The sequence below is a fragment of the Patagioenas fasciata genome, chromosome 1 (assembly GCF_037038585.1).
Source record: "Patagioenas fasciata isolate bPatFas1 chromosome 1, bPatFas1.hap1, whole genome shotgun sequence".
In the NCBI taxonomy this organism is placed as follows: domain Eukaryota; kingdom Metazoa; phylum Chordata; class Aves; order Columbiformes; family Columbidae; genus Patagioenas; species Patagioenas fasciata.
The window spans coordinates 37,921,521-37,948,567 of NC_092520.1; the positions used below are offsets into that span (position 1 = coordinate 37,921,521).

General features: G+C 35.4%; 1 protein-coding gene across 7 annotated transcripts in view; it reads right to left on the reverse strand.

The window, feature by feature from the left end:
• The window catches only part of DIAPH3 (diaphanous related formin 3), a 226,432-nt gene that overhangs the window by 57,473 nt on the left and 141,912 nt on the right, over positions 1-27,047 (reverse strand). For 6 of the 7 annotated variants that reach the window (XR_011738190.1, XM_071805977.1, XM_071805973.1 and 3 more), the window contains 4 exons: positions 18,902-19,065; positions 12,941-13,076; positions 1,202-1,297; positions 726-785 (listed from right to left, as the gene is read on the reverse strand). Coding sequence is in view for 6 of the 7 variants with exons in the window: in XM_071805977.1 (XP_071662078.1) it covers positions 726-785; positions 1,202-1,297; positions 12,941-13,076; positions 18,902-19,065 (456 nt within the window). In the remaining variant the exon portion in view is untranslated. The remainder of the gene's footprint in view (positions 1-725; positions 786-1,201; positions 1,298-12,940; positions 13,077-18,901; positions 19,066-27,047) is intronic. The other variant, XM_071805982.1, reaches the window with a different exon arrangement.

Consider the following 27,047-nt stretch of genomic DNA (forward strand, 5'->3'; position numbering starts at 1 on the left):
TTTTAAGTTTCTATGAAAAGTTATCTTTAACAGAGGTACTACATATATCAACTTTTTCCTGAGACCATTAATTATGAGCCACTGAAAACAGTCACCCTGGACTCCTCAAGCTTAATTAAAACACAACTAATATAATAATATTTTGTACACTGTCTAACAAACAGAGATAACAAGCATCCATGCTCTCATTGTAACTTTTCACATAGGAGCAAGTCCTACTGACTACAGTGAGAGAGTTCAGGAGTTTATGAATAAACATGTGCAAAAGACTCATGCTCAAAATTTGGAGTGATAGTGTGAACCATTCCAGCTATAGTATTGAGGAAACCAAGACAAACAGAAAGAACGCAGAGAGTTCTCTGATTCGGTATCATAAACATTTAGTAGCATTTAAAATGTTCTGCAATCTCTGCTTTCTATTATAGTACCATAATCTATTAAAATATCCTTGCATAATTGTTCTTAACGATTATAAAAGTATTACACTTAAAAACAAAACCAAATTTTAAACAAACAAAAAACCCAGAAAAGAAAAAAGAGCTTTGCGAAGTAATCAATAAGAGCAGTTTCAGGATGCAATATTCAGGTGATTCTTAAAAAGCACGTTCCAATACAGTTTCAGTGTTCTACTAAGGTAGAAAACTGAAAAAACCACAGTAGTCTTTTGAAAGCACAGATCAACTACATAAGCTATGAGCATGCAATTCATGAATATGGTTCATTACCATGGTTACAAGCTTTCAGCACAGGCCGCTGTGTGTTTGGACTGAGATTTTGTGGTATGTCTGCAAAAGCGAGAAAACAATGAAAATAAAACACAAAAATAAAGCACACCTTTGACAGTGGAGTATTGTAACAACATTATGAAGCAGAATTATTTAGAAGCTAGATACTTCTAGGAGTAAAGTGACTGTTACACACCAATGAAATAATTACTTTTACTTCCCTCATTCAACTATAAACCCTAAACAGTTAAAGTACATGTGGCTGTATCAAAGAGCCTTGTCATAATAATCAGGCTATGCTAAGTTCAGTAAATTAATCTCCGAAGTGCTACCGACATCAGTAAAACAGTCTGAACATCCCTTAAAGTTGTCATTGCAAAAAAATAATTAAACTAAATAGCATTTCAGTTCTAGAGCACTGGACCCATAACACTTTCAACTTTCTCTGAAAAATAAAATGTAAACAGAATATTCACCTTTAGGCCTTGGTATCCTTTTCCTTCGGTCTCGAAAAGCTGCACCTGACTGCAAGGCCTCCAAAAGGCTGTCCATCACCCCAGTCTCCTCACCTTCTGTAAAGGACAGAGAAGGAACCCTCTAGGTTACCATATCAATACTGAATTGTAAATAATAATATTAATAATGTAAATATTAATATTAATAACAACAACAATAACAAACATTAATTAAAACAACAAAAATATTAATGGTATTATTAAGATTACTTGTTTCAAACTTAGACTGGGGTTTTAACATTCACAATTTGCTTTTTGCAATTAATCACAACCGATTTGGTTTTCTATACATTGAACTAGGCTGAATTTTTTTCCATTCATTTCACATTCCTCTTGCTCTATATGAGAGAGTAAAGCATAGTTTCAAGTGAAATGTCATTTTAGTCATATTTTCATTTCAGTACCCTTTTGCAACTGCAAATAATCAGTTTCATGTCAGCTTTCAAGAGCTGTCCCTTAAATGATTTGCTATATTAGACAGGAGATCATTTTAGTTATTGTTAGAAAAAGTTGAAATCGTTTCTCAGCAGGAAGCTGACTGAACAATATCGGACTGGATAGGATGCATAATGATATCCATAGGTAGCTTTTATCAAAAGCCATTTTCCCTTTGTATTTAATAACCTCTGGCCAATATTAAATAATGGATGTAATTAATGAAAATTCTACTCGTCGTATTATGCACATACGTAAAATATCCCCTGACAGAATTATGAAAATTACTGTGAGATTATAATTACATGCAAACATTAAATGCCCTACTTTTATTTCCTCAAATAAACACATCAGAAACTACTGGATTTTTGAACCTTGTTAACCTCTTGTGTCTATGTCTGGGAGGACAAAGAACACAACTCCAGGGATTTACTATATGACGAAAAATCATCACAGAGTAATAAGGAATTACATGGTAGAAATCTCATCATGCTTTACTGGGCAAAACTCCCTGGATCAACACACACCTTGAATACGGTCAGACACATCACATAATTCTGCAGTTATTGCTAAAAGTGAAAAGTGAATATTCAAATCAGGATCTAAATTAGCTGATGAGTATAACAACATGTGACATCACTAATTTAAGGAATTCTGAAAGTGCTGGACTACAAGTAAGAAAGCAAGGCAATCCTTTAAACTTGAATATGGGGGAAAACTCTTATGGGAAATGATGATTTCTAACACTGTTTCTGTTTGTTTTCTTCTAAAGAAATTCTATCTTTCAATAAGCTTTAAAGAATTCTAGCATCTTTCTAAGGTAAGTGCTTCCAAGGGCAACAAAAATAATACAGACAAAAAACCTCAAAGTTGCAGACAGGAAGGTCTGGCAAAGTGCTGTCAGATAAGCATGGGCTGAATCATGAAGTTGTAGAAACAACATTTTTACTTTCCTTATTCTACTGCTAAGCCAAGAGTTGAATCTAATTTAGTTTCCCTAACCCTGGATATCATTTAAAAGCAGAAGAGGAAAGCATAACAAAAAAAAAAGGTACAAGATTTTGGGAAACAAGATATGCAGACTGTTAAAAAAAGACAAAACAAAAAAAAAACAACACAAATTTATAATCTCAAAATTTGAGCTCTCTTGTCCACAATATAAAGAAAAATGTCCTTCAAATATAACTTGAAGTCACACAGTAGTAATCTACTCATAAAATAACAAGAGTTTATATATTCAAAAATTCTACAGAAATCCATGTGCTGAGTACAGGAGGACAATCACTCCTCCAGTCCTGCTGGCCATGCCATTCCTGATACAAGCCAGGATGCTTGTTGGCCTTCTTGGCCACCTGGGCACACTGCTGGTTCCTGCTCAGCTGCTGTCGACCAACACTGTCAGGTCTTTTTCTGCCAAGCAGCTCTCCAGCCACTCTTCCCCAAGCCTGCAGCGCTGCCTGGGTTTGTTGTGACCCAAGTGCAGGACCTGGCACTTGGCCTTGTTGAATCTCATACAATTGGCCTCAGCTTATTGATCCAGTCAGTCCAGATCCCTCTGTATAGCCATCCTACCCTCCAGCGGATCAACTTTCCCACCCAATTTGGTGTCATCTACAAACTTACTAAGGGTGCACTCAATCCCTTCATCCAGATCACTGATAAAGAGATTAAACCGAACTGGCCCCATCACTGAGCTCTGGGGAGCACCACTCATGACTGGCTGCTGACTGGATTTGACTCCATTGACTCCATCTGCCACAACTCCTTGGGCCTGGCCTTCCAGACAGTTTTTTACCCAGCAAATAGTAATCCTTAGTTCTTATATTTTCCTTGAACTCCATATTATCAGACTAGTAAACTTAACAACCTTACACAAAAGAGCTATATACAAAAATAAACAACGCAAAATTAGGAAATATTTTCTAAATGTTCGTAATATTTAAGTACATTTACATTCTGTACAATACATGGCAGATACAGAATAAACACAAAGACTGAAATACGGATTGTTCTCTTGCTTTGCATTTGGTTTAACGTGCTTTATTATGTTGAAGTTTGTTCTTTTATGACTAAAGGACTATCAAAGGTATTAATATGGTTTGAAACATACTTGACAAAAAATTACTCAGATAATGCATTCATCTTCCTGAATATTTGGTGGTGGTGGTGTGGGTGGTATAAACAAACAAACAAACAAAACAATAAAAACCAAAACAAAACCATTCTCCTTCCTTCATCTATTGTCGTGCAACTCTCTAAAATACTCAAATTTGGAATGAAAACACTCAGTGAACAGTTTCAAAACAAAGTGATACCTGAAGAAATTTTGAGGCCAAGACATTAGTTACATTAAGGTACATGAATGTTGCTATAAGCATTGTAACACGTAATATTAATGCAAAAAAGACCATGATACCATAAATGTTCATAGAAAACAGTTCATAAGCTTTGTTTGAGGAAATAAGAATAAGAGAAGAAAAATTTCAATCCTATTTCAGCATGTCATCTCTTTCCTTTTAAGCCTATTCCAGACTACTATGGATTTCATAGTTCTTTTAAAAATGTAACAGTTGGCAGTAGAAAAAAATCCTGGTGCATAATCTGCTGTACTAAAAGAAAAACCCTTCAAATAAAGTTTAAAAAATATTTTAAATAATGCAATAGAAATACTGAAAACCAACAACTTTTTGTAGTATAGCTGTAACATATTTATGGGTGCTGTTTTTCATACTTATTTGAAAAATAGTGTAGTCACAAAATGGATTACAGATTAGTGCATCCATTGATATGCAAAACAGTTAACAGAAGAATAAAGTATAGAGAAACTTGAATAAAGAAACTTGAATAAAGAAAAAAAAGTAGTTTTTCTGTATGCACAGATCTATTGAAAAAAGTTAACCACTGAAAATAAAAACATTCATAGTTAATAATCTACATACCCAAAACATGCAGAAAGCTCGTTTTTCAAACATTCAGCTATGTTCCAAACTGTTTTTTGATGCCTTCACCAACAGGTGACAGTGACACCTTCTACGAAATTACACAGCTCACTATTAGTATCCACACTATCTATAATATTGTCCAGGTTGCTATGACAGAAAGCTTGAGAAATGAAAGTGTACCATGTAGTATTTTAAAAATCTCTTAAATTGAGCTAGGACACCTGCATACAACATTGCTGCACTGAAGGTATAAGAGTTGCAAATATTGTTCAATATTAACACTTCCTATAGGAACTTTAAATCAGCTTTCACAAGCTGCTACAGGTGGCTGCCACCAGTCCCAACTGGCTTCCAATCAGTCAAGTGTATCAATCTTTTGATATCCTAGAACTAGTAACTCCAGTTGGCTTGTAGATAGCTACATAGCCCACAATAATTCCTTTGAGAAATACACCCTTTTATGATCTAAATGATCTCTTTTCCTTCAATTGCAGAATAGGATATTTAAATACTTTTTAATATCCTACCTAATTAAAACTCATACAACTGTCTTTTAAATACCACCTAAAGCAGAAGTAAATTTGCCAAAATAGCTGATAAGATTTGCCCTTGACATTTCAGTGCCAAGTCAGATATAAACTAATTTCATAATTATGTCTTCAAGAATATTAGAGACCCTTCTCCTTTAGTGAACTACCATAAGCTTTACAGTGCAACTTCAATATGTCTTACGATGATAGCAACAGATACTGCAGTTAGTAAAGACTGCTACATTGTACGCACTCATTAAGGAACAAATAATATGTATCACTTTCAAGAGCGGTAGTGATACAATGATACAATCACAAATATCATTAGCCAATATAGTTTTAAAATAAAAGTGGTACAACAAAACTACTTTGGATGAAAAATGTTTCATTTTTACAGTTTCCCTGCATCTGTCTAATATAAACTAGAACATAACGCTCAACACTAGGACTCCAGAAGTTCACTTTACCAGGGGAAAAACCTCTAATAATACGTCTATTTCCTCTTCGAAAGAATCAAAGCTTTATTCAGCTACTCCCTCCCTTCCAAAATGAAGAAAGAAAAACTGTGGAGCTTCAGAAAAACCAAACCAAGAATTCTTTAGCATACTTTCTGTTGAAGTTGCGTCCTCAGCCTGTACACACAAATCTGTAGATTTGTCTACAGGGTTTTCAACTGTCCGTTTCCACAGGGATACAATTTACGGTATTGCAATTACATACAGCTTTTCATTAAATTGTGGGTATGCTCTTAAATTCTTCTGAATATTAAGCCTCATCTGAAATTAAAATTGCACGATTTGGACAAATGTATACATTAAAAACAAACCTTAGTATTTCATAGCTGTAACAGAAGGGGTGAAAATCTTGAGGGCTACTCAACAAGTTATCTGAATTAACAAAGACTCAAATTAATTATATATCATCTTTGAAGTAACTCCATGCAGCGATCAAGCTATTATACAACTTAAAAACAAATTTGGAGTGCTGAAGCTATTGGATTTTTCTACCTGGATTTGTGCAAAGCATTTGACACTGTCCCACATGACAAGTTGGAGAGACATGGATTTGATGGATGAACCACCTGGTGGATAAGGAACTGGCTGTATGGTGACACTCAAATAGTTGTGGCCAACAGCTCAGTGTCCAAATGACCAGTGATGAGTGGCCTTCCTTAGGGGTCGGTAGCGGGACCGTCACTGTGTAACATCTTTGTTGATGGTATGGACAGTGGGACTGAGTGCACCTTCAGCAAGTTTGTGGATGACACCAAGCTGAGTAGTGTAATTGACACGTCTGAGGGACAGGATGCCATCCAGAGGGACTGTGACAGGCTTGAGTGGTGAGCCCGTTCAAACATCATGAAGTTCAACATGGCCAAGAGCAACATCCTACATCTCAGAGGTGTTCAGTGACACGATAGAAAGCAATGAGCACAAACTGAATTGCAGGAAATTGCTTTCAAACATAAGATTTTTCCTTTTGAGAGTGGTCAAACACTAAAACAGGTTGTCCATCTCAAATCAAAATTCTAAACATGGCTATAACAAAAAAGAGGCTACTTTTTCACTAAGTCCACTGAAAGAGCAACTAACAGGAAAATGAAGTTATTTATCTGCATTTACACTTACTCTATCACTGACTCAACAGCACAGGATATTCTAGTAATGTCTTACATATTGCCTTACCTATTAATACTTTTTAAAAGCCAGTTTACAGACACAATCTTCTTATAAACCTTTTTCTATTCACTAAGAATATTCAGCCTTTTAGTGGAAAAATAAACCACTAAATTAAGCAGAATGCTAAGATTTAGTTACTTATATTTAATCACTCGTAACTAAAAGAGATCAACTTTGTTCATCACTATCTAAGATTAAGATTTGATGGCACAGCTACTATTGAGAACTGTCAGCTGTATACAAAGAAGTCAGTCAGTAAGTTTTACTGTTAATTAATGATTTTTCTGTTTTCTTTACACATCACAGTTCCAACTCCAACACTGACAATAATGGAACCAATCTGTTTTTCAGATTAACCAAAACCTAGTATTTCCATTAGTATTGTTTCACAGAGGGTAAAAAAAAAAAAAAAATCTATTATTGAGATATATCAATTACAATTTCATTTAGAAAGCAATTAGAACCACTCTAGCAGCATTCCTAACTGAACGTAGATTCTTATAAGAATATATGTAGCTGCATATAATATATGTGTGTGGGTGTGTATGAACATTTTGTCTCTTGGTTACCATGTGCCTCTGAAGGAGTTCATTGAGCATAGGAAAAAACATTAATATTTCCACTTAAATTTATAAACAACTGATAAATCAGAAAAATATACATAATGATCACTCATACTGACAGCCACGCTACAGAGATGAGGGGCTGAAGGAAATTTAAAAGTTATATGATTTCTCAGTTGTGGAGTGACAAAGTTCTGACTGTGTTACATGGCTGAGCTTAGTCAAAGGAAAGCTACCAGACAGCTTTGGGTGGTCGAGACCCTTTTTGTTTGGGTGGCTATAAATACAAAAGAATAGCTGGGAGGATCAGATCAAAGGTCCACCTGGCCCTGCATCCTCTGTGCACTAGTAGCCAACATCTATGAAAAGGACAGGATAAATATGTAATGACATTTCTAGAATAGTCTCCTGGTCTCCAGCAGTTTGTGATTCAAAGACTTTGTATTTGCATTTAATAGCTTTCAATGGACAGAAGCTGCCAGAGAAATCAAGTAACTTCTGTCAGCAAGCTTCAGAGCAAGAATATTTTGGTATGCAGTAACAAGACTGTACTTCTGTACAACCACTGAGGTATTGCTGAATGAAGATAAGCGTCACAGTGAACAGCACAGAAACAGAAGCAGCAGCAGACTCGGTTTGAAGGAAGAGTCAGAGACATGACCTTCTCTCCTGCAAGCTTTCCAACAATGACAGAGGAGGTACTTGGCTCTTTTACAACCTTGGACTAAGGAGAGTAAAAATAAGCATACTCTCCAATGCTTTGGTATTTATCCCTCTGCTACTTGAGAGAAGAAACTTTTGATAATTCAGAAAAAAACCCCAAGCAAACACAAAGAATAAAAGCCTTTACACATAGCAGGAGCGAGAGTTTAAAGAGGACTCTGATGTCTACCTCCTTATGGAGATGTGAGGTAGTATTTGGAGTAGGAAATGCTTAGTCAAACCAAACTCTATTCTCTGCATTAATGTTAGCACTCTTAATCCCAAAGATGGCTCTAGGGATTGTAACTTTTTTTCATGGTAATGCCGTTTTAAGTTTGCAGCATTCTTTTCACATTTGTTTAGGATTTTTACTGCTACAACATAAATGACAAGTCTTATGAGAATATTTATCTACAGACATTACTTTAATGACCCTTCATTTTTTCAACAGTTCTGTTTGTTTTTACTATTTCTCTCTCTCCCAAATATCATTGCAGTTTATTTTTTTCAGGGGCTTTGTGTAAACCTCAGTTTCACAACTGCCTTTCAGCCACTATCTCCAAAGGTTCCACTTCAAAGTAAAATTTTCAGAAAGGAAAATAATTGTTTCTTCTAAACCTCTTGTTCTTTTGGAGTTAGTACTTAGTACAAACAAACAGCAGCTGCGACATTCTGAGCCCATGGGTTGCCAATGAGTGCATGAACTACACCTCCATGCTTCAGAAGATTTAGCACCTTTGAGATCTTGTTAGAACATGACTTGTAACTACTAGTTGTTGGGTTTTAATTAATACACATTCAGATCAGCTCTACTTTTTTTTCCACAAAAAACATCTAATTCCCTAAACATCCTACAGTGTGAGACTTGATAAGGTTTTGCTGCGTCTCATCTTTTTCTGTGGTTTCTGAAGATGTATCACACATTGTTTCTGTATCATTTTCAAGTACAAATGTGACAATTATTCTTGAGGGAACATCTGTTCTTAGTAATTTACCCAAATTTATACTTTACTGTCAAAACAATAGAATTGCAGCTGAAAAACAATCTCCATACTTAGTGACATACCAGGTGACATCTCCTTTCTGGTGAAGTTGTGATTAATGTCTGTCACAACTCATTCTTCGCATGTAGGACTCAGGTTGTTTTTTTGTTTGTTTGTTTGTTTTGGTTTTGTTTGGTTTGTTTGGTTTTTTATGGCCATAAAGCAAAATTAGATCTACTCTCCAAGCCTGTCATGAGCTTACTGTCAACTGATAACTGATTAACATGAGTAAGTACTGAGTGGGCAACAGGTTACTTGATATTCCAAGAAGGGGAGCTCCCTGGAGAGCCCTTACACAAAAGACTTGTTGGATATTAACATTATACTCTCAGGATTTCTTCATAGATAGTATTATCAGATTTTTTTTGTCCCCTTCACAGTAAATTTAGTTGCACAAAACATATACCTAAATGCCCAAAATCCAGCAATAAAGCTACTCTTGTCCAAATTGTGGTTTTTTTTTTTCATAAAAGTAGCCCGGCAGACATTTTAAAACAACGAAGTATCACCATGTTGAAAACTACTGATGTAATCTCAGTTGTAATGGAACATGAGCAGATTTTTATGATCTGCAACATATGCGGTCCTTCACTCCTCTCAGAGGAAAGCAATACTATTAAGTAGTATTGATTCTCCTCTCCCAGTGGGAACAAATTAATAAAATGGAGGCCTTATGAACTTGAGCTATGCAGGGAAAACAGGGTCTTTGAGGGTTTGGAGGTTTTTTAATTTATTTCAAAGGCAAGTATTTTATCTGTTAGAATATGAATTTTAATTACCTAATTATGTTTACTATGTTCATTGCTTAAACTGTCAGTGCTGGGATCTATGGTGTCCTTTTGTTCTGAAGAACACTACAGAACTGATGAAAATATTCGTATCGCACAACTTAGCAGACAGTAATAAAGTAGTAAATGTTTCAAGAACAAAAACCTAAGATGTTCTTACCAAGTTTGTGAGACTTTTTTTTTTCCAAAAGCAGATAAAAAATATAAAACCTCTGCAAAAATAAATGCTGCAAAATTGACTGCAAATAATATCATAACTGTCTAAATGAGTTGAAACACGGATTTAACACCCGTTAGGTGTGATAAAAGTGAAATTGAGTAACGTAATTGAAAAACAACTAATATTCTAGATTGGAAATCAGATGTTTAAGACACCATTTTGGCATCACTACACTACTTTTGCATAAGAAAGGGCAGCCTTTGTAAATAACCACTGATTAAAGTGGCTTGTTACTTAAATAGTATTCAAAGTAAGACACAATGAAGATGCCACAATGATGGAGTTCTCAATTATATTACAATAAATTTAGCTGGTGTTATCACACTTATAGAATTCTTTACACTGTGATAAGATCAAAATAATTGATTGATGTGTTTTCTACTGAGAATCAGAACAGCTTGAGAAAGTATGTATCTGAATGTTAATAGTATGCAGACAAGTGGCATTTACATAAAGATCCCCTTCCACCGGTTATTTACCTTTGGAACGATAAGCATGTGATAGTTTGAACTGGCTTCACAGATGCAAGTAAAGCAATCTTATTGACAAAGCAGCTCAGGATGAATATCACATCGTAGCCCAGAGAGTATTTAGGAGACAGACTTAATTATCATAAATTTCAAAATACTAAATATCATTCACTGCTTAGACCTTCAAAATCTTTACTGAATTCCACTTACTTTTCAAGTTACGCTGGAGCTGAAAGGAAAATATGGAGCTGATATTTTTATCATGTAAAGTTAATGCCCTTAACCTGCTGTATCAGTGAATCATTTGACCGGTGATCGTTAGGACATGTTAAGTGTCGTTATCTAAGATGTAAAGTAGAGATTTATAATTTTAACAAATTACAATTTAGACGGATCTAAATTTGACGTTGGCTTCAGGTCCAAATCTCAAAAAAATACTTTCAAGAAAGAAAGTCAAATGATTCCATTTGATAACAAAAAATCTATGGTCTTATTAGAGGTCCAAATTTATATCATAAAGCCTACCTAAAAGTCTAAGTTTTTTCTAAAAGATGCTATACTGCATATTCATAAAACACTACACATTTCAGAATCTACAAAATACTGAAGTAAATATTTGTATCTGAAATATGTAAAAAAAAACCAAACAGAAAACTTCATGAAGATTTATCACAGAGTCAAAGACTTTTCAGCCAGGAGGCTGGAGATGCACGAGAAACTGGGAGGTGGCACAGCCAGGACCATTGACCTAAACTGGTCGAAGGGATATTCCATACCTTATGGTATCATGGTCAGCATATGAACAAGGGAAAAGTTAGCTGGAAAACCACTGCTCAGGAGCTGGCTGTGTACTGATTCGACAAGTGGTGAGTAATGGCATAATGCGTCGCTTGTTTTCTATATTCTTTTATTATTACTAATAATATTATTTTCCCTTTCTGTCCCATTAACCTGTCTTTACCTTAAGCCAGCAGGTTTACTTTTTTTCCAATTCTCTCCCCCATCCCACCGGTGGGGGGGACAGGGGGTGAGCAAACAGCTGTGTGTGGTGTTTAGCTGCCTGTGGGATTAAACCACAACACCTACGTACACATGTGGGCATATGACTCAGAAGCCCGTGACATTAGCACCTGTATTCTGGAAAGCCTGAACGTGACATTATGAAGAACAGGACTTGTTAGGAGCTTGAATTTTCACTTAAAGACCAGCAATTTTCCATCTAAAGTACTATCAGTCATACATACAACATGTGGGAGAGAAGAATATCTAACCCTCTTTTCAAACATTTCCAATCATGCATGAATACAGATACCAGTTTTACCCTTTCATAGTCTTCTGCAGCCTCCTCTGTCTTCTGTGAGCTTTAAAAAGATTGTCACTGGTAGTTGTCTGATTGGGTCTTGAATTTACTTCTAAAGAATTAGAAATTCTGTCTTCAGAGGGCAGCAGCCTGATTTCCCATTTTAATAGAAAGCTTTCGTCTCATACATCAAGACATGGATGTTCTTATGAAAATAAATCAAAGACTTTTGGTTTGAAGAATCTCTGAAACTAAACACACCTACTCTGGCTATTAGTGAAACACAGAAGAGACAGGATCATTTATGCCAAAGGTGCTGACCAGGGTTCGAGTGAGCAACTGTTTAACAAGATCTGCTCAGAACAAAAAATTAGAGTAGCTCACAATAATTTACACAGTAAGTCACGTATCAGTTGTAAGTATTCTGGAAGCTCCACCTGGGATAAAATAAAGCAGTACAGAGGGTCATCAGACATCTTTTTTAGTAACAGAGAGCTCACAGTGTCTGCCATCTCTTTTGGTACAAAAGACAGCACAGCACAAATAACTTTAAAAATGCATGGCTGAGGTTTCTTTTAAGGTGTTTCAATGGGGATCGATCAAAATAACAAGTGACATACTCAAATTAAAATCCAGAGAAGTTCAGGAAAGGTTTATTCTCATAGAAGAAAAAAAAATATGTAACCTTAGTTAAAAAGAAAGAAAATGGCTTCGTGATTTAGAAAATGTCTGTTGTAAAGTAAAGGGTTCTGAGCATAACTGAACTTATACTTGGTCACACAAAGTTCAATATATTCTAACAGAAAAATACCAAACAACATTACAAGTTCTAAAATAGTGTGAGGAAAACAGGTAATTAGAGAAGCTCATTAACAAAACAAAATGTATAAACTTCTTCGCTGTGAACTTTAATTGGAGAAAATCATTCATTTATTCTGTCTTTTCTCATAGCACATTCAGATAACGAAAAAATAGCAGCTTTATTTCCAGTAAAACACTAGATAAAATGCATTGTGTATATTACTTACCCGTTTTCATTTCTAACAAGCGCTTTTTCTTTTGTTGCCTCTCTTGTTTTTCTTTTTCTGCTTTCTCCTTAGCTATTTTAGCACGTCTCTGTTTTTCTTCTGCTTCCCTTCTTCTCATATTCTCCTTTACTGCTTGCTATGAAAAAAGTAATATAGAGTTCTATTAAAAGTGAAGTCTTAGCAAAACCAAAGCTGAATTTAAAAAAAGAAAAAAGAAAAAAATCTTTAAAATCGCATCTTCTAACATTCATTTCTCAAGCCAAATAAGTATTTTAATTTCCATATTTAATACATTTTATTCAGAAAAGTAACCAAATTCAGAATAAATGCATTAGAAACATACTAATTGGCCCCAACTGGGGATTACAAATTCAGCAAGAAATGCAGCTTAGGAATACGCACGTTAATGTAGGAAGAAATCAAAATATCTAAACCACCTGGTTTCATGAAACTGTAAGTATGTTACTATTTGTATTTCTAGAGTAGTTTCAAGATTTATTCTTTCTCATGTTGCTACTGGACCAAGCAAAATAAGACTACTTAGGTGACTTAGCTGTGTATTTTTTTTTAATTCTTATCCACATATGCAGTAATTCACTGGGTTTACACATTTTTGACTTCTGTTTAATACCTGCAAAACATTGTTTATTTTGAAAAAAAATAAATACTCCGAAGCCTCCAATGAAGCCAAAACAGAACCAACTTTCAGTTTTTAAATAATTATTTTGCATACTCAGGCATTAAGCAAAAAAACCGGTGTCACATTCAAGAATTTTTAAACTAAGCTATTTTAGGATTATGTTTTAGTTATTTTAGTGTACCCCGTAAATTCTCAGTGCTCTACAGTGGCTTGCACTAAATGCAAAGTGCCATGCACCTGTTCTTCATTGCAGAAAGTTTCTCTTTTCAGAATGCAGTTACATAAAAAAAATCTCATATTTCACAGTAGATTGAAGTGTCCCCTCCTACAAAATGTCCAACATTTTCACAAGGTCTGATGTAGAGGTTATATGTTTGCAGGGATAATTACTGTCTCATCTTATTTTTAGCAATAAAATATCCAGCCTGCACTCAGGAAAAAAAAAAAAAAAAAAGTAGAATGGACTGAATAAGTACTGTAATGCACTGATGAATGTGGATTACACCAGTATTTGCATGTTGCACTGTTCGTAGCATCACTGCAATAGAGAGTGACCAAGGAAGGAAAAAAATAAAATCACACAAATCTTGTGAGGAATTACCTGTCTTCAATAATTGAAGAAGAATATGATTTCAATGATGAAAAATGACAATAGTATGGACTTCTTAAAGAAAGCAAAAACTGGAGAAGACACTGTGGAAGTACAAAGTCACCTCTGGCAGCTTTCTTGATAGTGGGGAAGAAGGGGAGAAGCCTACTACTAAATGTTAAAATTCTGGAGTGAATTAATTTTCAAAAATGATTTGCTGATTTTCAGGCTGGGAATTCTGTAAAATAAACTGCTGGGCAAAACTGAAGTGGGACTTGAACACAAGTACAATTTTGGCAGAAACTACACACTTCCCTAAAGAATGACGAAGGAAATTCCTACTTTGCATCTACTTTTTCCCCAAAAATAATACCAGCAGCACTCAGCCTTAGACTGCAGTCACCCCATGTACATGCCTATTACTTTCTAACCACATTGATCAACTAAGCTCAATTTAGTAGTTCAGACCTTCACACCCAGAGTAAACTGGATGCTTTGGAGTACTCTGTCTTGCCTCTAGCCTTTCTCTACTGGTCTTTTCTATCTTCTGTGTCATAACTTCAAATTTCAGGCTGATGATGTTTTTGATACCATTTAAGACACCACTCCAGGTACTTGCTATTGACAGGTCTTCTTTGAGACATGAGATAGACAACTCTCCAGATTCCACTAACCATATTGAATATGCATCTCCCTTGAGTAGAACAGGAGATCAGACACTCAAGCTCACATACAGATGCCAACGTTTAGAGGTCTATGCCCTAGAATCAAATTCTATCCTACATTCTGTGTTTTCAACACAAAACATAGGTGCCTAAAGTTCTGCAAAATGTTTATACCAAGAACTGTCACAAACTTGACTGAGACAAACATATATTTGTTTCTCACACTGTTTCCATTTCAATGATTAAATGTCTTAACACTTCCTTACTCAAAAGGCCTAAAAAGTTAGGCATGGTCTGATGACAACTGCTATGTGTGAGCAGCATCACATTCAGCATACGACATGGCATGTAAAGTTAAATCTCAGAAGAATCACCAAAGTATACACCTGTTGCGCACCACGCCACGGCTTAGAGTTTCTGAGACAGAGGTTCTCTTGTGCTCTCCAGGACTATTTCTGAATTCTATTCAAGCATTCGTATAATATAAAAGAAAAATATTCTAGGGCTTAGGGAACATATTCTTAGTTGTTTGGTCTTCTTCTGGTTCTTTAAGTCATTTTTCTGCTGCAGAGCAATCTAGTGTTGATGGGAGCGAGGGGTTTCTATAGTCTCACGATAAGTGTACTGCTCTGGACATGAGAGTTGTTGACACAAGGCCTCTTCCCTCCCTCTCCTATAACTACAGGAAAATTCTACCCAGCAGGCAAACACAAGAAGGGTAAGTGCTATAATTACTTCACGTTATTTCAGAAAGCTGTTTTTCCAAGGAAAGGAATGAGCCTGTTAGCAGTAGCTCTGATGCTGTGAGAGCACAGAAGGACGTTAACAGAGATGTCCAATACCTAAGATGTTCCACTGACTATACCAGGAATTTAGCTTTGGGAGTCAAAGCACTGAAGGGAAGATGCTTCACCCATATTTTGGATGTAGCCAACTAACTGTGCTTAAGATTTGGTGCTTACAAAATGTGAATGTCACAGCCACCAGATAACACTGAAGTACCAAGTGCAGTCCAAAGTTAGCTGTGAACATTTTTTTTAAACATCTTTTAAACATTTTTCATTAATTGAAGACCAAAAAAGCCCTATAAGTAGATAAGTGCTGTATGTAAGTTAACAACTTTGACAACAAGGATGACTGAACTTAACCTTCCCACACCTACTGGTGACTTTAGTCTTTTAGTTTTGGACTTTTTAAGTATCTAATGATTTTTCAGCACTAAGTTTATAAGTCTTTTGAGCTAAGTTTTCTGAGATACCACCTTCAGTTTCTGTCAGTAATCAAGACCAATGCTAAACAATCATGAAAATCAGACCTCAGGCGTCTCACACTAGGCATCTCAAAAAATCTTTTCCAAAAAGCCTCAAAACTGTGCACTTATTCAATACTTTGTTTAGTGTCATTGAATGATAAGTAGTTTCATGCCTTATCTACACATCTTTTTCATATAGCCTTCAAACTGTGCTCTGCAAGACAGGATTATTAATTTTCCTCAAGGTTTCTTCTATCATGCTCATCAATAACATCTATCTGTTTCGAAGCATTAATTAATCCGTCTTTATAACACTGCTGTGAGGCAGGGGTTAGTATCAATGCTACTTTTATAGACACAGAAAAGAAAGATGGGGAAATCAAGGTAAAGCACAACCACTTATTTGTGTCTCCAGTTCAAGATGAATGTAAGCATTTAGAATTCCTGTGCTAGAGCATTTAAAAGGGATGCGTGGCTTAAACACTAGAAATTAAAGTAATGCAACTATTCCATTACATTTAGCATTTTTAAATCAGACTCCCAAGTTTCAAATTAAGCACTGAGAAAGTTAGGAAAACATAATTCTCATGTTGAAAAATCTGTCATATGTAACTTGCCAAGCAAAATTATTCTGATGGAAAACTCTGCCTTCTAGGTTTTTAGCTGTTCTTCTAGGTTTTTAGCTGTTAAGCTCTGAATTAGCAGAGGCTTCAGAATCTTTACATGTTCTAATAACTTTGCTAAATATGGGTACCATTTTAAGTCCTTTCCTCACAATAGATGGACACTGAAAATTCAAAACCATTTTTCAATATCTACAAAAGAAATATTTTTCCCTTACCTATACCCTCAGACATCTGAAATAATTTAAAAAATCCAGCCAACCAAGACCAAACAAGACTGGAGAACATGCAAGCAACTTAAATAAGAATGTTATAATGATAATCATCAAGTTGCAATGAGGAGTAGATGGCAGAATGACTAATTGATTCTTTCTACAAATCAATAGGCATGAGTTGAATTGCTGCTCCAGACTGGCACAAGGCTCATGCTCAGATAAGGTTCTTGCAGAAATGTAGCCAGTAAGTTATGTCATCATAAGTAGCCAGATGTGACATAAGTCACCATTTCCAAGTTATCCAAATGAATAAATTCACACACAATTGAGGACCTGACTTCTTATTCTGCCACTTCTTGAGAATGAGTTGCTTACCCATCAAGTTTGCAGAATAAAACAACAAAAACCACCAAATTATTTTTGCAAAGAAAGCTCAAAGAAAAAAAACAAAACTGAAAAAAATCTCACAAAACCACAACCCCCACAGAAAATCAACAACCGCTTCCTCCCCCGCCACACTTGACCAATCTGAATGTACTCATAAATTACCAAGATAGTGAACCTCACTAATCCTAAACAAGAGCTCTAAAAAAGTATTTCAAACTTATATAGCCATCAGTTTTCCTGAAGTTGTCCAGTTATTTTAATTTGAGGGATATACCAGTCTTGAGTATGTATTCTTAAGTACATTCTCAAGTTAATTATCCCTCTTCCAAAATAACTACATTGACAATGGTAAAAAAAAATGCAATAATATGGAAAACTACTAATTATAATGAAATTTGCCAAGAAGACTGTTTCTATGAAAATACTTTGTGAGAAATTTCTACCTTGCTTTTCAGAATTGTCTCTAGTAAAAACTCTTCAACCATATTTTGGTGAAATTAAAAACAAACACACGTCATCATCACCAGAATACTGAAGTTAAAGAATACCTATCTTATTATCAAAATTTGTAAGCATAATGGAAATACAGTTGGCCTCAAAGAACATCTAAAATAAAATAAAATTAGATTTCCAAAGTAGCTCAAGCTTTTAAGATGAGCTAGTATGTGCAAATGTTTAAATATAGAATGTGGATGCTGCCCTGTAACGAAAGGACTAAGTTAACCTCCACATCTGTAACTATTTTAGACAACTCTAAGCCAAAGCACTGCTGAATTTGAATTATGCCTACAACTATGTTCTGAGCACTACGCAAAATGAGCCACTCAACAATAGCCTGTCTCACCCTAATTATTGTCTGTTTCTTAAATGTAATTTGAACATTGAAAACTGCAGTAAAACAGCAGTTCTTAGCCTGCACCCACCCCAATCATCTATTTAAAAGGGAAAAGAGGAAACATTTGAAATGCATAAAACCAAAATCCTTGATGATCTACTGTCACGAAAATTAAGGGTCCTTAGAAACAGTCTGAGACTGAGGAAAATACGCTAGTTTTTTTAAACCAGGACAAGGAGCTTTGAGTTCCCATAGCAGGGAACCTGCTTACAGATGTACATCTTGACACTGATCAAGTGCTGCAGGCATAAGAAAAATTAAATTAAATAAAATTCTGGGTCTGGATTTTGCATGGGAAGAGCATGCATTATAGATATAGAAAAATTGTTAGAATATTTATATTTCAGTAAATAACAAGCATCCTTTAAAGAGGAAATGTAGTTGTATTTTGAAAAGTTAGTTTCAGATTTTTCCCCTTCAGGTTATGCACGCACATAAGAGGTTCAGTTTTAAATTACATCAATGGCTATTAGGAATTTCCAATTCTTTCAGAAAGAAATAATCCACAACTAACAACTCAAAACTCTATTATCCTTAGGATATCCTAAGAATTTAGGATGTGCAAAGTCCAATTTCTGATATAAGTATCAGACATCATTTAAGGAGGAAGAAAATTACTTTTCGTTTGTTCAGTAACTGAAATATTACAAAAATAATTTCTAAGAAACATTAGGCAGAAAATAAACAGACTGTACCATGAACATTGTCCTGAAGTTATTCAAGTCTGTTAAAAACTCCTCCACTGAAACCTTCTTCAGATCAATGGCATAATATCCCATCACATTCTGATAGAGTTTTTCCATGTTCTCATGCATCCGTGAAAGTTTCTGAAAATCTTCTTTGGCATGAACTAGAAAGCTGTGCGCTGCTGTTAAGGCTGCAAAAATACTCAGTAAATCCAGTCAAGCCCGCGATTTTTACTTAACACAGATCTGTATGTCACACACATTTTTCATTTGCATCAAATGAAGTATCAAAATAATTCCTTCCATATCACATACGATTTCTAGTATCTACTGTGCATATTCAGGCTCTGAACAAATCAGGGTGCTTTCATCAAATTTTCTCAGGCACTTAAAGATTATTCCAATATCATATAATCTTGTATGCAATGAGATGTATGAGGCTAGTCTAACTTCAAGGACCTATGTGGTTTATTTAGTATCACTGTCTCCTTATTGAAGCTAAACGTTTACTTATATAAACTACAAACACATGAAATTTAGGTACAGAAACCAATAACTAAGATACTTAAATATATAAAGAAATAGTATAGTTCCTACTAAAATTAGAGTAAAAATACAAAAATTCATAACAGTATTAAAAGTAAAAATCCTGAATGATTAAAAACTTAATCTTAATTATTTTTTAATGCTTTTGGAGCAATAGCCATGCCTACATTTCTGTTACTGGTGGCCAAATCAGGTATTTATGCTTTTTTCTAAGGCTGTTTGCAATGTCAACACAACTTAATTAGTGGTAAAACAATAGAACTACTTCTGCACCAAAACACTGTGTAACATAAATGGAATAAAAACCTCTATGTTTATTCAAGACTTTTGATAATACAGTTTGTCAAAGAAGCTCAAAGAAGAAATACTGTGTGTAGTCATTTCCTTATGTAGGACGACTTCATAAGTGTTTACTTTACTGGAGTAGTAGCTAAACAAATATTTACTTTCCATTATTTTCCTGCTGCAGGAAAGACTACAAAAGACAAGAAATAGCAATTTTACCTTTACTCCCAATTGCCCACCCCAACTCTCGCAGAAGAGAATTTACTGTGTTTGTATATTTTATACTACAGATACACACACTATGGTCACTTTACTATATGAAAAACAGGATTTTTAAGCCAGTGCATTAAAATGTAAACAAGTAGAATTTTTGTCCAACATTCTGTTTTATACACACAGTAACAATTTACTGCTGGGTGAATGTTTTTACCCTTCAGGTTTTATGCAATGCACTCTTCTTTTAGTTTTGTTCAGAGGCTGAATCCAATTTGAATTTCTGTATTAAATGTCCTTCTGTTTTGTCAACGTTGCTTTTAAAATACCAAGTAAGCAGTTAATGGTTTTATATTTATGATTTAGAATTCATGCTAGAAAGTCATCCAATGATGTTCTCGGACACATACAGGAAAGGAGAAAAAATGCACTTCCACAACATTCAAATGTCACTATTATAGAATAATGGAATCAGAATAGTTTGGGTTGGAAGGGACCTTCAAAGGTCATCTAATCAAACCCCCCTGCAATGAGCAGGGACATCTTCAACTAGATCAGGTTGTTCAAAGCCCCGTTCAGCCTGGCCTGGAATGTTTTCAGGGAAGGGGCCCTCTCTCCTTCTTAGCTCTCAAGATGCACACAGAGCTTACAGGAAACTACCATTCATAGTTGAGTTTCTTTAAAATGTTCAAAAGCTATTGGTGGGACTGCAAGGAAAGGTGGTAAGAGGTTAGTATGTACCAGCTGCCAAATATTAAATAAAAAAATTAAGATGAGAAACAAGACATGACAAAACACAGGTTAGGACCATCAAAAGAAATGTCAGCAGTTCAAAAAAACCACTAAGTGAAACTAGAAACAAACATTGCTACATCCTGTTTACTTTTGCTCCTATTATTTAGGATACTTATTTGTGATTCTTAAGATTTCATTAACAGGACTTAGTGAGAAATAAACTATATTTTGCACTTATGAGGTTGTTTGTTTACACAGAGGGTAAAGAGAAATTAGATAAATTTGTTTTGTTGTCAGTATGTGCAATGCCATACATCAAACATCCCAGTGACTTAGTTCAGTTTTCTAGGAAGGAAAACAAATTCAGAAAAAAAGCACTAAAATTATCAATAAAGTGTATACTTGAGTCTATAAACAAAGGATATGCCAGAGTATATACAGAAAAGGAAACTTGGGGGATAGAGAAGTGAGAAAGAAGAAATTTCTGTGATATTCTGCAAGATGCAATTAAAGTTACAGCTATGTAAACAGAGTAAACAGAAATATATAGGGTATAAACTGCTTAGTTTATACTGTGAAAACTGACTCCTCTTGCATTTGAGATACATAGTTTTAAACAAAAATACAGCATTCCAGAAAGATCCTTTACTATTCAGTGTTTTAATACCAGACACGATGAATCCTGAGATTTTTATTTTCCGTCTGGTGCATCACGGGATACCTTAAGCTCTTGGCATTCTATTGAGACTGTGCTTCAATTTAGGTATTTTTAATAAGTCTTCTTCCTTTTTTGCTTAAATGTGGCTTTTGTTAGCCAGCACTAGCTAAACTGGAGACAACAGGGAATACTACTGAGTAGAGCAGTCTCAACTGTAATTATTATGAACAGGTTGATATATATGCATTATCAGCTACACAATTCATTTGCTTTGGATGAATGAAGACAGAAATACAGCAGAGCGGCAACACAGGTGGGAGAAAAGGAAATCAAGAAGTTTGGTATTTGTTAACTTTTTCTGAAGTTGCTTCACTTCAGACTACCTTTCTGGACTCATGGGACTACAGATCATCATACTGCTCATTAATGGAACAGGAAAGCAACACAGGGTTGAGACAAGTCACATCTGTGGCAAAATTCTAACTGTTCTATGTTTTGTCTCACAATATTCACGGCAGCTCTTTTCATAGGGAATTGCTTGTCTGAAGTTTATACTGATTGTAATATTGTAGAATCATATCAGTTGGAAGAGACCCTCAGGATCATCGAGTTCAACCATAACCTCAGCTAAATCTGGCATTAAACCATGTCCCTAAGAACCTCATCTAAAAACCTTTTAAACACCTCCAGGGATGGTGACTTTACCACTTCCCTGGGCAGCCCATTGCAACGCCTGACAATCCTTTCTGTGAAGAATTTTTTCCTAATATCCAATCTAAACCTCCCCTGGTGCAAATTGAGGCCATTTCCTCTTGTCTTATCACGTGCTACTTGGGAAAAGAGACCAATACCCTCCATGCTACAACCTCCTGTCAGGTAGTTGTAGACAGTGATAAGGTCTCCTCTCAGCCTCCTTTTTTCCAGGCTAAACAGCCCCAGTTCCCTCAACTGCTCCTCATCAGACTTGCGCTCCAGACCCCTCACCAGCTTCGTCGCCCTCCTCTGCACTCTCTTACATATATTATGCTATATAAAAATACTAATATATTGCAGGGTAATCAAGTCAAATAAAAGCAGTTGTAACCTTAGAGCAGATCATGAATAATGTGAACCTGTACCAAACATTTCCTTAGTAGACCCTATATTCACTGCTTGTGACTTTTTTCACAAATTAACCTACATATTAAGTGTAGATAATTGAAAAGGAGTACTATTCTGCAGAAGAACAGAAGATGAACAAGTGCCTAGATGATGCATACATTTTAGCAGAATCTTCAAAATCGAACTCAGATTGCTGCTATATTAAGCCAGTAACTGCCTCCATAAAAACATGGCAAACTTTTTGAAGACTGGTGTAAAGACTTTAAGGTCACTTCAAGCCAGGATTTCAACAAATGTTTTCCACTGAGGCTAAAGGGTGTGAATGTTCTAGGGCTCTGTTAAGGATTTCCCACATCAAGTTCTTCTGAAATTAGCTGCAATTGTCTGAAAAATGTGTCATAGGGATTTCCTTTTATATACATATAGCAGGTTCAACATTAAAATTCCATATCTGAATATAATAGTCCAAGAAACACATAGAAATGTTTAGATTTTTAAATTAGCACCTTCTGAGGAGTATTTGTCAAATAATACCTTTTCCTTGACTCACTCACTCCTACTTGCATCTATGCTATAATACTAAAGCAGATTGACACGTATTTATACCACAAAGAGCTGCTGCATCCAGTGCGTGCACTCCATATATTATGAGCAAAACCACCACTGTTAGCTGTAATATACATCTGAGGTCCAGATCAGATACTAAAGACCTGTATAAAGGATTTTTTTTTACTTACGTTTACATTCTTTGCCAAAGCCCTATCTCACTACCCGTCTACACTGTCAACATCTTGACCCTCTCCCAAAGAGCAGCATACAATCCTTTTCACCTAACGAGGTCAGGTACTCTGATCTTCCAAAGTCCTTAAGATGTGATGACATCTTACAGACTTCAGTTTGTTTATGTTGCACAGAAAGAAGCTCAAAGTATGAGGCCTATTAAGTAACCCACAATTTAGAGACAGCAGGTAGTCTCTTTGTCACAGCTGAAATGGGTTTCTTCTACCTCCCTTGAATCAGACTCTGACTTGGGTAAGCGCTGCTCCTTCCTTCTCTTTTCAAAATGTCAGCAAATTAACTTAAATAGCAAGGAAAGAGGAACAGAGAACTGATCAAAAAGAAAGGACTCTGTTCCTGTCTGAAAGGCAGCACCCAACTCATTTTCTCTCAAGTATTGGTTCCATAAGCTTCTGTGAAAATCACCATTAACACTCCATTCAGCGGTAGGCTGAAACTTGTCAAGAGTTTCCCAGTTCCTATTTAGAAAATCATGAGATGAGAGCTGGGCTGATAAAAAGCATGTTGACTACGTTACTTAATTAAGCTATTAACATGCAATACTCTTCATAAACCCACTAAATTTTTATTTTGAACATGCAAGTTTATCTTGTTCACTATGCTTTTTATTGAACATTTCACTCAACGGATTGAATACTCAAAATCAATATCAATTCAATATTCTTTGATTTTCCTAACTAAAGTAAACAAAAGAACTGCAATAATATTAGAAACTATAACTTCTTTTCAGCCTCTACACATAAGATGACTGACAAACTAGCACTATCTAATATATAAGAGAAATATTCATAATTCTAGACTTTGTCAATAAAAGAGTGTGCCAACTGTGCATATATCTGACTTCCTAAAGAAATAAGAATGCTAATCAGTTCATTAGGGGCCTTTGGGTTGTGATATTTAGCGACAGGATGTAATAGCCTGCTTGTCCATGGAGTCTAATTGTACTCAGGATGAAAAATTATTTCCAACAAAGCACCATCCTTCCTTTTTCAGATTTCCTGCTGGTTTCTTTTTATGAGCTGCATGCCTTTCATGGCATCAGCATCATTCAGCTCTGCTTGTCATAGGAATAAAAGTGAAGACAGGTCCAGGCTTCATCAAGCTGTGCAGGATTATCTAACCTTTACATCAAACATTTTTTGCTTCGTAATTTATTGAAGTTCCTGTTTTTCTAAATGGGAGCTTCTTTAATTAGTGTGTTCACAGACTTTACTGGAAATAATATCCAAGTTCACTGTTCTGAAATTACTGCCCATCTGCTGGGAGAGGTAGTAGGTGAGGGCAAACTATTCCTGTTCACAATATTTACTATTCAAAATATTGTAAATTGTACAGTCTAATACCATGAAATATGTAGTACGGCTACTTTTACCTGTACCAATTTATTCTGAGTAAGACCAAATATTAATCTCACCTGTTTCTGACAGTAGTCAATACCCAATGATTAGGGAAAACAAGAAGGAAACTTGGTAAGCATAGTGTGATCATTCAACTGATCTAGTATTTACTTTCTAACAGTCAGCACCCTGGTGATTTTTCTGAGCTAAGGCTACTTCTGGACTACTGTGTTTAATAGCTCCAGACATACTACTTTCAGCTAACTATCTAAGTCTTACACAAAATTCATTTACATTTTCAGCCTCTACAACATCCTAAAAGCAAATGCTACAGTTTTAATTGTCTGTTGTGTAAGAAAACATTTCTGCTATTATGTTTTAACTTGCTGGACAGTACTTTGCTTGGGAGAAACCTTGGCTATTAATAAGACACAATTAATATGCTCCTAACCTTCCTCTTGTGTGGCATACAAAATTACAAGTATTTTTACTATATTTTCCTAACTTTTTTGATTTTCCATCTTCAGAGTGTTAATTTTTAAAATATCCCTGATGCAGAAACTATTGCCTGCTGCTGATCATTGTCACCACTCTCTGCTCCACCAGTAAGTATACAGTATACTTTTTGAGATGGGGTGATGGAAGCACTCAAAATACAAGAGTATTACTGATTTTTCAAGTAACTTGTTTGTTTTCTGCTTGCTCTTAACTACAATTGTTCTCAATTGTTCTGATGTAATGTTTTTCCTTCAAATCTATTACTCCATCATTGAAGTTGACTTGTTCTTTTGTCAGCATCTGCCAGTTATCTCATTTTTTGACATGAAGGTTTTTTCCTTTATTTTTTCCTTTCTTTTAAGATAGTAAAAAAGAAGAGAAAAATATCATTCCACTTTTGACCTAAGAAATTTATTTTCTAGCAAGTCTTTATTAAGACACCTTGTTGAAAGATGCATGGAATTTCAGTTGTGCTCTACTGACTGTCCTACCTTTACTGCTTGCTGTAAGAAATCTGCGAGGGATGGTTTCTCTTTGCAAAACCCACACTGACTCTTCCCCATCATATTATATCTCCCATTTATAGGTGTTGGTTCTGGTTTTATTCAGTCTTCATCAGTTTTCTTCGTACAGAAGCCAGACTTACGGCTTCACATCTCAGATCCTCCTTGCAGCCCTTTAAAAAAACTCACGTGCTTCTTTTCAGCTTTGATTTCTTTAGTGTCTTGGGGTAACTTAGTTCTTGTAGGAATCTGTAATCCAACTTACATTTGAGTTCATTTTAAAATCTTCTCAAGTCTTCTGTGACCACTGGTTACTCCTGGGGATTTATTGCTATTCATTTTAAATTCTCCTTTAAAAAAACTTCCACTGACTCCTTCATCTGAGATCATCCTTCTCCTCAAAATATTGCAGAGTGGGGTCAACTGAAGCTCTCCCCAGAGAAAACTGATGCAAAGAACAAATCTAGCTTTATGGCTATGGCTTATCTTCTTGGTACACATTGATAATCTAAGTCTTCCTTGGCAGGATTGTAGCTTTTGAGATGCTTGAGAAAGATGACATCTATACCACCCTTTGCAATTCCTAAGATGATCACTATCCTTAAAGCAATCAGTAAACTGCTCTAATGCTCTTCATACTTGGGAATGGAATTTCAATCCCTTAAAAAGTTACATTATATATTGACAAGGTTTGCCTACTTAGCCGATCTGACTTCTATTATATTTTAACTTTTCGAACTATTTCTCTACAACTGTGACTTAATCTTCCTAAATACAATTTATAACCTTATAGCACAATATTCTACTCCCCGACAAGAAGTTTCAGAAGTGCCCAATACATCAGCAACACAAAGGGAAATGAGGCACCCCACATAATATTTTTCTTTTTATTTTAGATCTTTGATATTAGCATAGAAGTACCTATTTATTCCTCAGCTTGCTTTTCCCATGCTCTCTTTCTCAAGTGAAGCTATTTTTTTCAGAGTATTCTTCATGCATTCTCAACTGAACTTTGCTAATTCCTTTCATGTCTGTTTTATAGGTATGGAAGTTTTATAACCACATCTCCAAAGAACGCTGTATACTAAATTATCTGTTACTTCAAACTCTAGTCCTCAGCTTAAAAATGAAAGGTTATAGGGTATTTGAAGTGCCAGCATCATGACTATTTTGGATTAAGAATAGTCTGTCCTTTTTTACAGGTTTTATTTCTTAATACGTGTTTTTCATTCCTAACTTATTAGACCATACATCATTTTCTTAACCAAACACAGACTTTGCATAGTCCTAGCAACATTTCTGAGAAAGCTATGATGGATATGTTTTCCTTTAACTTCCTAGCAATAGTTTATCTCTTGCCTTCAGGATCCCTTCTCCTAGTTTTGCTGTTATGCTACTGGCTTCTTCAGGGACAAAACTTACATTTCACACTATACAGACACCATGCTGGTGGGCTGCAACATATCTCTCAAAAACACATT